The sequence below is a fragment of the Macrotis lagotis genome, chromosome 1, assembly GCF_037893015.1.
Source record: "Macrotis lagotis isolate mMagLag1 chromosome 1, bilby.v1.9.chrom.fasta, whole genome shotgun sequence".
NCBI lineage: Eukaryota > Metazoa > Chordata > Mammalia > Peramelemorphia > Peramelidae > Macrotis > Macrotis lagotis.
The window spans coordinates 775,269,942-775,283,099 of record NC_133658.1 but is presented as its reverse complement, the minus strand read 5'-3'; the positions used below and the strand labels follow the sequence as shown (position 1 = coordinate 775,283,099).

At 35.1% G+C, this 13,158-nt stretch overlaps 1 protein-coding gene across 2 annotated transcripts in view; it reads right to left on the bottom strand.

Annotated features, from left to right (window-relative positions):
- YAP1 (Yes1 associated transcriptional regulator) overlaps positions 1-13,158 on the bottom strand; it is a 166,226-nt gene that overhangs the window by 70,463 nt on the left and 82,605 nt on the right. Inside the window, exon 4 of one of the 2 annotated variants that reach the window (XM_074216553.1) lies at positions 9,685-9,798. The exons of the other annotated variant lie outside the window; for it this stretch is intronic. Within the exon in view, the coding sequence (XP_074072654.1) occupies positions 9,685-9,798 (114 nt within the window). The remainder of the gene's footprint in view (positions 1-9,684; positions 9,799-13,158) is intronic. 2 annotated transcript variants of the gene reach the window in all.

Here is a 13,158-nt window from a genome sequence, read left to right as displayed (position 1 = left end):
CATCTCATTTGATTTCCTAACAATACTGTAAGATGGGTATTATTGTTATCTCCATTTTACACATAAGGAAACTGAGGTTTAGGGAGTTAAATGATTTGCCCAGGGTCAAAAGTAGTAAAATATCAGAGGTAGGTTCTCTCTCCCCACCCCTCAGGAAGAGTATTTGAATCTATAAGTAGAAATTCAATAGGTGAATATGAGGGGGCAGGGGGAACATTCCTTTAGATGTTAGAGTAAGCAAAGAAAATGAAAGCAAGAAAGTCTTTGGATCACTTTTAGAGGTTGGGAAGGCTATACAAAAGAGAGAAATGAAACATGATAAACACCAATAAAACTTTTTTTTTTCTTAGAAAAAGAAAGGCTATTCACTATTTAGTTCTTTATATTTTATATGGATAATAGCTATTTCATTTTAAATTAATTTTAATTTAATAGAATATTAAGCAACCTAAACTATCAACATAGGTTTATGAATAAAATTCTGTTAAGTCAAGGATCTAGGATGGTGAGAATGAGATCACTGCAAAATTCTCAAAAAATATTCTAATTTTAAAAGCATTGAACTTAACCTACATAGTTTGACCCCATTTTCCTTACTTCCTCCAATCAAACAGAAACAACTAAAGAAAGAAATGTGGTGGTACATGGAGCTCTCTAATGACATTAAGTTTTAATAAGGCATGTACAAAGATATTTGATTCATGGATCCATGCAAAGAATGGCAACAGACCTAGAAGAGTATCAGAAGTTCCAGACTGTAACCCAAGACTGTCAAATGCTAATGACAGCAAAAATATCTGTTGTTACATGTTCAGAACAAGAGACAGGTTCAGTTGCTTGAAGGTAGACACTATGTTAGCAGATGATAGAGAAATACTGAGCTCAAAAAGATCAATATGTTGAAATGATTGACTGAACCAAACAAAGATACATATTAATAAAGAAAGACTATCAAGAAAAGGAGACATAACAGGTCTCATTGTTATCTGAATTACTAAAACTGTATCTTTTGTTTGTTTGTTTTTGCAAGGCAGTGGGGTTAAGTCACTTGCCCAAGGTCACATAGCTAGGTAAGTGTCTGAGGCCCGTTTTGAACTCAGGTCCTCCTGACTCCAGGGCTGCTGCTACATCCACTGAGCCACTTAACTGTCCCTGAAACTATATCTTGAGTGTGGTATTTATTATTAAGTACTCCATGACCCAGAGATTGGCATACATACAAATGAATGACCAAATAGGGTGAAAGGTCTCTTATGAAGAATAAATGAAATTGTTGTGGATGATTAATAGAATTCAGTTCAACAATTAAATACCTACTCTTTGAGGAGCAAATAGGTTTTTTTTTGGGGGGGAAGAAGGGATGACAGTTGTATTTGTTTATTTTATTTACTGTAGTTTTTACAAGGCAATGGGGTTAAGTGACTTGCCCAAGGTCACACAAGTATCTGAGGTCAGATCTGAACTTAGGGCCTCCTGACTCAAAGACTGGTACTCTATCCACTGCACCACCTAGCCACCCCGAGCAAGCTTCTTTCAGTGAAAAACACTTGAACTTGACAACTGAGTGTCTATTAGGGAATTCTGTATGAAGTGGAAGATTAGATTAGATACTGGAAACATAATATGTCTGATGATTGGGGGAATAGCTGGTCAAATTATGTTAAAAGGATATAATGTAATATCACTATGCCATAAGGTATAATGAATGAAATATTTCTATTACTTAAAATGACTGAAGACAGCAGGACTGACATTATGTGAGTATAAACATACATTCACATAAATGAAACAATGTAAATAAAGAGGCAATCAAACTCTCATAAAATATAATATCAGGGTCAACATTGTACTGTCAAATACATTAATAACAAATTTTAAGGTTTTTTTCCAAAGAATATATTCTGCAATGGTGTTTTCTTGGCTTTTTTGGGAAGAAAATGCATAAATGCATTAAAAAATTAAACAATTTGAAAAGTTCCATCATGAGATTCTGATTCTAGGTTTCTTTGGGTGACTCTTCAAGGTGGGTCATAGAAGGAAATATAAATAAATAGATTATTCACTGAGACCCTTTCTCATTATATCTGGCATGGATCTAAAGGAAAATTGTGGAGATGAAGGAGGGTACAGTTTGTATTAAACTGTCTTTAGATCCCAATTCAGTCATCTCCTTCCCCCCAAAAAGAAAAAATGATAAAAATCAATCTGTTTGTAACAACCATGTTTTGATGCTTGGTCTTTGTTCAGAATCTTCAAGATTATGGTTCCTAAAATGAATATTGACTCTCAAATTCCAACAGCTGCCTCAATTTCTAACACCCCCCCACTACTTTTTCTTTCTTCCTTTGCTAAAAGTAACTACTGATATATAAACAAACATTACATGCCTTGGAGAAATTAATCCTAGTATGATTCTACCCTGCTATTTCAAGACAAAAGGTGGGGAAGGGGAGAATGAAGGAAGGAGAGGACTATGTGATTTTTTTTTTGAGCAGGGTCCCAGGGGTATAGACTATATAGTAATGAACCTGGAAAGAGGAAACCACACAGTCATGGCAGCATAATCTGCCTGGTTTTGTAGATCTTGTTTAGCTTTACAGCCATGACCGAAACAAGCAATGATGCAAAAAATGATTACTGCCTGAAGGCACAAGCAACAAATTAAATGTAGCAATTAAGTCTTGCCAAACTTCTGGCCTTTTTAGAAACAAGAGTAAGATTTCTATGACTAGAAGTTACAAAGGAAAATGTGGGTGGTTTTGTCATTGGAAGATATAGCCAGGAAAAAAAAATGACAACTTCTGTCAGATCGTGTTTTCTCTCCGCTTGAGGAGCCTTTGGGTTCATAGGATTTAAAGCAGAAAGAGGTGTATTTTCTTCTATTTTCTCAAAGGAAATCAAGGTTCAGAGAAAAGGGAAAGGAATTATCCCAAGTCCCAAAGGTTATATTATCTGAAGTTCTTTCCACTCTATTCCCTAATAAGTTTCATATTCCATATAATTCAGCAGTTTCCTTCCCTTCATTCTTCTTTGTCCCAAATTCATATTTTATACAGTTTCATAGCCTAATATTAACTCACTGGATCAATATAACAACCCCAGCTGATCACCTGAAATCTTATCACCACACTGTTAACTCAGCCTTAGACACTCAAAAGTCCTCCCAAAGTTTTCCTTTGTAAAGGGTTAGGATCTGGACTTTCCAGCTAACTTTCCATGCTCCATCAGCAGCTCTGTTTGGTTTAGACTCCATGGAATATCATGCCCTTCTTGTACCAGGTAACCCCTGGTCCCCATCGCTCCCAGCCTTTCCCACTTCCCTCTATGGGTTATCTTCCACTATCAGATTTTAAGCTCTGTAAAGGCTTATTTATATCTCTAGAGCTTAGATATTGCCTGGCATATATTAGGAATAACCAAAAAAAATTGCTGATTGTACTTATTGCATTCTTAGGGAGATAATAATATTTTAATCCCAAATTTTCATTTGAGAAAGTAGAAACTCAGGGGGATAAGGGTCTTGTTCAAGGTTATATAGCCAAGAGATAGAGGCAGATTTGATTCCAGGTCTTCTACTCCCAAACCCTGTCCCATTTCCATTAAGCCATGCTGCCCCTCTATTAAAGTACAGCATATATCACAAACTCTTTTCCTTTTCTGGGAATATTAGTAAAATGTGACTTGTTAAACTTGGAATTAAAATATGGAGCTGTCAAGTGATGGATCTATTATTAGTCTCTCTAGTCATTACACGATAATTTAGTCTATTATTAAAGACATAAAAAGTGTTAGGTTTCCTTTTTTAAGCAATACATTGTTTTTTACAGAAGATCTCTGGCAATTTAGTTAAGTATATTCATGTGCTGGTTTGTTGGTACTTTCATTACTCATAAATTCCATTAAAGAATTTATATTTTCTAGTCTCTGAGTCCCTTGATGCTTTTACAACATGGTAAACTGGGCAAAATTTCATTTGGAGCAATTTTTATCAAAATTTATCAAAATATTGCTTATTTGATATTACAGGTATTTAGTTCCTGAGAAGTAACTTATAATTAAATTTATTAACCATTTTATTATTCATAAAGAAGATTTTGTTCTTATAATTAAAAGAATCATTGAAGAAAAGCTATGGTTTTTAGTATTAACATTAATTCACTTCTTTTTGGGGTGGTTGGGGGAATACTATGATATTAATTTCTAATAATGATTGATTTAAAATTTCCTTTTCTATGGCTTAAGAAACTTATTTTTTTTGAAGAAGTCTACATTTACAGAGCACCCTTCCCCCAAACCCAGATGGCAATGTTCATTAACTCCTTAGGAATTAGATCCTAGCATAAAGTCTCCTGAAAATAATAGTTCAAAGCAACTTAACAGGCATGAGGTTCTTTCTCCCCTTGAAGCTGTGGTTCCAGTATATTTTTCTGTTTTATACAAATGTACTTATTTTTTACCAGTCTTATGTCATACACACTTATTTCCAGAAACACAAATCACTTAACATTAACACCAACAACTTTTAAATCATCTCTTTGCATAAACAAAAGGAAAATAACATTTCATATATGAACAATTCATCAACTATCATTGTTTTGGCACATCTTTCAACCTAAAAAAAACTTTATAATGTTTGCATTTTCATTAGCAATTTTTTTTTACTGGAGAATTGTTCAAACACATGACAAGATTAAAAAAAAAATCAGACTCTCCAAAAAAATGTCCATCTAAATTTGGGGTTGTCTTAATGATACATATAGGCACAAAACTTGTCAGAGAAAAGAGGAACCCCAGAATTGCTATGTGTAGGAGAGGTTAAAATTTTGCACTATTTCACAGCTCATTAGAGTTAAATCTGTTAATAAAAAATCAAACTAGTACCCGGGATTCACAACAGCAGTAGGGGTGTTGCAAAATTCGCAATAAATTCTTTCAAAGAAGAACTATGGGATGATTCAGCACTTTAAGGCAGAGAATGTCTTATAAATAAATAAAACAAATAATTGTTTTAGATGCCTGCAGCTGTAATATTTATTGATTTGGACTTTTCTTTAAAAAGAAATAGGGGGGCGGCTAGTGGCCCTGGAGTCAGAGTACCTGGGTTCAAATCTGACCTCAGACACTTAATAATTACCTAGCCTGTGGCCTTGGGCAAGCCACTTAACCCCATTGCCTTGAAAAATCTTAAAAAAAAAAGAATTAAAAGATTCTTCTAAAAAAAGAAAAAGAAAAAGAAATAGGATGCAACAATAAGGCACAATTTTAGGGTATCTGCAATGGAGAATACTATCTACATCCAGAGAAAGAACTGAAAAGGCCAAAGATTATTAACTTTAATTTTAAAAAAATCAAAATCTTATTATGTATTTTGCTCTTATACTTTGTTTCTTCCTTAAGGATATGATTTCTCTCTCATCACACTCAATTTGGATCAATGTATACCATGGCAACAATGTAAAAACTGACAAATTGCCTTCTGTGGGGGGTGGGGGGAGGGAAGCAAGATTGGGGGGGGAATTGTAAAATTAAAATAAATAAAATCTTCCTTTAAAAAAATAGGAACTTTAAAAAAAGTGATCCATCAATGAAGAAAAAGGTACGTTTCCTGTACAATTCTTTAGAGGAGAAAAAAAGGACATAACATTTTAAAGGATACTGAGTCAGTTATATGTACTATTATAGAAAGACAGGCTTACTAACACTGTTCATGAATCTGTGAATTAGTACAACCGTTGCTGAAAATTGCTAGAATTTATACCAGCAATTTATGTTAAGAGAGTGCCTAAAATATCCATTACTTTTACACTTTATAAAGAAGTTCCTTATACATTAAAATATTCACAGCAAGTACTATTTGTATAGTAGCAAAGAAAACTGAAACCAAAGGAAATGTTTATTGATTGGAGAAGAGCTAAAAAAAAATTGCACTGCATGAATGCAATAGCAATCATGTACCATGGGAATGATAATATGAAAAATTAGAAAAGCATGAAGAGACATATGATCTGATATGGATTACAGTAAACAGAATAAGGAAATAATATACACAAACTCCTATAATATTAACCCCAAATAATTTAAATATAAATATACTGGGCAAACTTGTTCTCAAAGAAGAGAGGTAGAGGATTACTGGGTGTAAAACACAATATCTAATCTATTGGTGGATGGAGAGCTGAGCCTGGAGTCAGGAAAGTCCAAGTTCAAATTTGCCCTTTGATACTTACTGGCTGGCTGTATGAGCTGGACAAGTCACTCAATCACTATAAAATAGGGTGTGGGGATGTTAATAGCAACTTCCTTGACTGGCTGCTGTAAAAAAAATATATGTAAAAAGTATTTAGCATTTTTTTTTGTAGTGGCAAAGAATTGGAAACTGTGGGAATGCCCATCATTGGGGAACAGCTAAATATGTTGTATATATGAATTAATGGATATTATTGTTCTATTAAAATCAGCAATGGGAAACTTAGAAAAGCCTGAAAAGACTTGCAGAACTGATGCTGAGATGAAATAAAGAAACAGGATAACACTGTACACATTAAAGAACATTCTGTGAGATGATTAACTATGCTCCTCTCAGCATTCAGGATTCAAGGACAATCCTAGAGACCTGTTATGGAAAATGCCATCCAATCCAAGAAAAACTGGGGAGTCTGAATGTAGAAGACAATATATTATGTTCATTTGGGGGGGGGTTGTTTTTGCAAGGCAATAGGGTTAAAGTGATTTGCCCAAGGTCACACAGTCAGGCAATTATTAAATGTTTCGAGGTTAAATTTGAACTCAGGTCCACCTGACTTCAGGGTTGCTGCCTTATCCCAATGTGCCACCTAGCTGTCCCCTAGGTTCACTTTCTAAAACTTCTTTTATGTTCTTTGTTTCTTATTCATGGTTTTTCCCCCCTTGGTTCTAATTCTTCCTTCACAAATGACTACTATGAAAGTATTTTAAACATGATTGAACATGTAAAACCTATGACAGACAATATGCTGCCAGGCGAAGGGAGAGAGGTTGAAAAATGTGAAACTCAAAAATTTGCAAAAGGATAAATGCTGAAAACTATCTTTGCATGTAATAGAGAGGGGGGGAAAGTGTTTACCAAAGTAGTTGGTACTTAGTAGATCCTATATAAATGCTTATTCTTCTCCCCCCTTCTGCTGGAACAGATTTTTTTTTTATTTTATTGTTGCATCGCAAAGAATAGCTGTCTGAGTTGACTAGTGGCAAGGAGAGATGTGAAGATGATGTTAAAACAAATAAGAATTAATAATTTCTTTAAAAATGATACTTCTAGGGAAAACTTACAGGTTTTGAAATGACTCCTTAAATACTGTAAAACAGATTTACAAATAGAAAAAAGGAGGTGGCAGTGAATAGGAAGCCTATATACAACAAAACAGAGCAACATCTCTTTCTGTACTCTGTTCCAAACTCCAAAGTTACAGGTCTAACTTTATTCAAATTACAGTTGCTAGACACTTTTAACACAGAAGTTTTGGAAAAATAGGTAAAGCTATATCCCACTAACATTGTAAATACAAATGTACTACTTATCATGCTGGAGAGACTCAAAAGGTCAAAAAAGGGAGTAGGCCAGAAGGAAGGGAAAGGAACTCTTTATATTTCCTTGGCAGAAATAATAAAGTGTAACCCATGATACAATATGTACAATTCCAGATTTCAAGGAAAACTCCTTCAAATTCAACAGCAGCTAGCAGCTTGTCTCTATTTGCCGTCACTCTAGATCAGAGAAACCACATGCTTTTTTTCTATTTTACCCCTCTCTCCCCACCCCCCTCCAGTTACACTTGAGCTCTCTGACTGAAAAGGTCTGGAACAGATTAAAAGTCGGGCCACAAAATAAAAAGCCTTGGCATGTTGTCAAGCCTGTCTGGGATACACATACACAGTGGGCCCAAAAAGGGAAACTGAAGACAGTAAGAGAACCTTGTGAAGCTTTTGGACATTTCTAGTTAGAAGGTTTGGTTGGGAGGGATTTGAAGGGGGACAAAAGAGGCAGAGAACGTATTTATTTAAAGAAGAAAAGACCAACCTCAAGTTAATGGTTAATGGAACTTTACAACAATCACAGCAAACTATTTCATCCCACTCCTGTAGTTGAAATTATTGCTCAAAATGAAATGTTTTGTTCTAATTCATGACCTTTGCTGCTTAGCTAAGATTTCATCTTATTCTACTTCACAAATGCTTAAACAGAAAATATATAATATGACTATTTTGTTGTTGTTTCGGTTTTAAGACATGGAAAAGCTGAGTCTATTTCTTCTAGGATGATTTAGAGAAACAGGGCTGGTATCTTTCTAGTCACTACATTTATTACCTCTCATAGTTCCTTGATTTCCTGTTTCAACCACAAGGTCTTATTCATGTAATAAACAGAATTCAAAGCTGCAAATTACCAGCATGCTGCATTACCTCTACGACATACAAACAGATCTGCAGCTCAAAAGACTAGTGTTTAAGCCAAACCATATATCTATCAAAGCTGACAGCCTCTGAGTATGCTCCACCTTTGACTTTACTTGAATAGTGGGTTCAACCTGTCTGCAAGACTGGTCAGCCAGTTTAGCTTCCTCTGCATTTCACCTAAGGGCAAATGAAGGTCTGAGTTTTGTCCTCCCTCCCCTCCCTTTTTGGTAAAAGGTACCCACACAGTCACATGAGATTCACAATGCTTTGGACAGTTTAGTTATTTTAACTAAGCAGACCTAAGTTTTTCCAGGGTTGTGTTTAGATGGCATTCAGAGAGTTAATGCCTCTTTCTCATAAGGGCTCTGCCAGTTGTTGTTAGGTCAACCCCTGTAAAGCTTCAAAGATTTTTTATCCCCTCAGCCTGACCTACTCAGTGATTTGCACACTGTTTTCATTTAGCAGTACTGAGTCCAAGACTAAAGCTTCAAAACCACAATGATCTGCTCCTTTTTATATTCATTTTTCCATAGCTCTGGAAAAATACCTCAGAAATCCAACTAAAGAAACTGAAAATAGGGAATTATCAAATAATAAACCAAGAGCAAAAAACTTGTACACCATTATCAAAACATGCATCCTCAGAGGATGAAAAGCTCCTGATTTGGGGAGGGAAGAGGATGAAATGACAGAGAAATAAATTAATTTTTTTGCTCAAGAGTTAGTTTCACAAAGTCACATTATATTCATCAATCCACTTCTTCCAAGGTGACTGGTTGATATTTCTTTTAAGCACAGGGTTGGGTTGACAAGAGTTAGAAGCCATCTCAGTAAAAGAGAAGCATAAGAATATGTTGATTGCATCACAGAGAAGCGTAGAGATGATGAGCTGGTAAGCAGATTTCAAATGCTGCTTGACAGCCTGATTATTATTATAATTTTGAAAAGACTTTTAAGTAAGGTCATTGTGACTCCCAAAAGATTTGTGAAGAACAATGATTTGGGTCAGTTAACCCCAGGATGCCTGGCAAACTAAAAGGTTTGGCTAAATAACTAAGCTGGACTTCCAAGATTCCAAAGTTTAAAATGACAAATAAAAGCGTGGAAAAAAAAGTACTTGAAAGAGTAGGATAGATTCTGCAGAGTTTGTTCTAATGCTATTAACTATTAATGCTGTTTACATTTAAACACATGCACACAGAAAGAGTAATGAGAAATATTCTAAAACATATGTCTGAGATGAACCTTTACCAAAACGAGGGTCAAGTCTTGGGTCTAGCCAAGAGGTGGTCTTGTTCTTATGGTTTATGTAGTAAATTTCTCCATCCTGGGTCATGGCTTGTTCCCATCCATCGGGAAGGGGCCCTGCAATATAGAAGGAATTCATTGTTGGCTCTTTATTTGCTGTAGCTGAAAATTTGATCTATTTAAAAAAAAATTTCACACATAAAACAATTCGTGAAACTGAGTTGAGTTTATGTATGTTCTGAGAGAAAAGTCATGTTGACCCTGCCACCCATCCATTAAACCAAGCAAACAAAGAATTTATTCCTTTCCTAATAAATATTTTGTTTTAATAGCCATAGTTTATAATGTGCTTTTTTATTCTTTATTGTTATTTAACAACTTTTCTAGTTTTCAAAATCCCTTCTGGGATCCTGAAAGACATTCTCATCATTATGCTCTATGATGATGATGATGATGATGATGATGATAAATCAGTTCTATCAGAATGAAATTAGCATTAGTATCAAAGATAACAAAGATCAGAATCAAATTTTTTTTTCTAATTTCAGTGGCTGACTTAGTTAAGTACTGCTACTGCCCAAGCAGCCTATACAAATGTAGAAGGAACTAATGATGTAAACCATAAAGGCACAGTATTGAAGTTTACTCACTCTCTCCCTTCCCCCATTAGACACATGAAGAGAATATTATCCCATTATCCCAGTCATAATATAGTGGAATTTATCTTTGGATCTAGAGTCAAAAGACCTAGATTCAAATTCCAGCATTTAAAGCTTATTACTCTAAGAAAACCCTTTAACCTTTCTCTTCTACAAACTGAAAATGATAATAAAAAATAAATGTATCACAGTGCAGGGGGGGTTGGGGGAACCCCTATCTTACAGGTCACATTGGTCTGGTTTTGTCACAGGTGGGATTCAAAAATTCAATAAATATGAGCTTTTCCGAGGTGAATTAATTAAATATTGTATAGCTCACAAATGATGTTACATATACCCAAATGGCCCTTGGAAGAAAAAAAGGTCCTCACTCCTGCTGTAGTGCTTTGTGGGGAAAAAATATACTGTCATACTGGAAACATATTTTGGCTAAACCAACCTAAATTTTCTAAAGTTATTATGGAAAGTCATGAGAGATCCAGTAAAAATCCACCTGATGAACTAATGTAACTTTATGGTCAACTCATGTAACTTCTGTGATGGTCAGTTTTCACATCTGTAAAATGAGGCAATAATACTCATTGTACCTTCCTCACAGGACTATTGTGAGAATCAAACAAAATTAAATATGTATAATACTTAGCAAAACTTAAAGGACTAAACAGCTAGCTAAGTGTTGGGAATTGTTATGTCACATGTAATTTGTTATTATCATAATAAAGTGAATTTGTACTGGAGGGAGAAAATTCAACTATCAATGGAAGGCAAACAATAGACTGAATGGAAATATTGCATGCCACCTGCTTTCCACACAGTCTATAATATAATTAACAAAGAATAAAATTCTTTTTTTTTGGAAAGTTCTTTAGGACTCATAATTTCTCACTTAAGACACTGGTGGAAAAGAACAGTCCCAGAAAAAAAAAAGGGTACAGTATACTGGACCCCATGTCAAACCTTCAGTCTACCAAAATTTCTGGATGGAGGAATTAAAGAATATCTTCATTTTCAAGATGCATAAAGTAAGTTAAAACAAACAAACAGAAAGCAACAGGTAACTTCAGGTCCTACTTTGTGAGGAAGGAAGTCTTAGATGACACTGAAAACCTCAAATAAATATTAGTTACAGATCAGGAAAAGGCCAAACATGGCCCATAAAATGGTACTGAGGATATAACTGAAATTCCTCTATGGAAAGGGGATATTTATGGAAAGGGGATATTTTCTATTCATTTCTCAATCCCATACAATCTTTAGTGGTTTTTGAGTTTTCAGTTACATCAAAGCAATAAAAGGACAATCCTCCCCACTCCACCATCATGTTTACATCATCATTCCTTGTCACCTTCTTTGAGAGGATATGAAGTTACAAGGGACTGTGGTGGATACCCTCTAAAACATTATGGGTTGCAGCGTCTTTGCAAATTGGTGCCTTTGAGAGTTTTTATGGGCCTAGAAATGCCATTACTTTATAGTCAACCAGGAGATGACCCTCTTCGGACAATTCACATTTATCATTAGGCTTCAGACTCAAAACCATTCTCTTTTTGGTCTACCAGAGAGTTCTATTACCTTTAGAAACCAGGGTTACCTAAAGGCTGATGAAGTAGGGGAGGAAGACTTAAGTTCAGACCAAATGTACCTGGGAAAATGACTACCCCAAATTAAACTGACACCTGGTAAGCAAGATAGATACAAAAAACATTAATACTAGATCTTTAGGGTTGGAAGGGGCTACATAAACCATCTTATCCAATTCCTATTTGAAGGAATCTCTACTTCATTTGTACCCAATAAAGTGTGTTCTAGTCTCTGATTAAAGATATTCAATGGAAGTAAACATTATTTATTAAACATTTACTATATTCTTGCACTATGCTGTGTTAGAGCAAAAACATGGTTCTTGCCCTCAAGGAGGAGGCAAAATAGAAATAACTAGGAACTTATTAGATATATATTGAATGGATGAAAGATATCACAGGAGAAGACTAGCAATTACTGAAGAGATTTGGAAAGATCTTTTTCAGAAGATGGGATATGAGAGAAGTTTTGAGGAAACCTAGACCATTTTCTGGATAGCTCTAATTATTTAGGAAGTTTTAAAAATTCTCGAGGAATTCTGCCAAAGTAAATCAAATCAGTTCAAATAGGTCTGTTCATCTGTAGCTATGGTGTTTCACCTGGACTAGGGATTCCAAATCGGTATGCTGGGACTCGTAACTGAAAAATCATGTTTCCCTAAAACTATGGCTCAGGATCATGAGTCTTATACACTTTTATATCTCTCTTCCTAGCAATAACGTTTTCCTCCTCCTCCATCCCAAATCAGTTGGGCTTGATCTTGGACTGAGGCAATCTCTGCTTTCTAATGGAAACAAAATCTAAATCTAAACTAGATGTAGAACCAGGGGACCTGATTCAGATATGAAACCCTAAGTAATTTTTGGTGGTCAAGGCATTTTGGTTGGTCAAATGAGAATGGACACCATCTTAGAATGGGCTAGAAGAAAGGAAATAAATATTGACTAAAGATACTTTTTTAGGTATTTGGTCATAAAAGGAAAAAGATATATAGCTTGAGGGGATGGTTGAGTTAAATATTTTTTTTTAAATGGAGAAAAGCTGGATTATATACAGCAGGGAAAGAGTAGATAAGAAAAGACTGAAGATTATAGGGAGAAAAGATGTTTGAGGAGGTGTGGACATAGATTTGCCAGAAGCTGCTAGTTACTGAAAATTCCAAACTGATTATAGGCTGAGGAGAAACTAATAGCTAAGTAGCGGTAACAATGGAGTCAACATCCCTAGCCCCAACAAG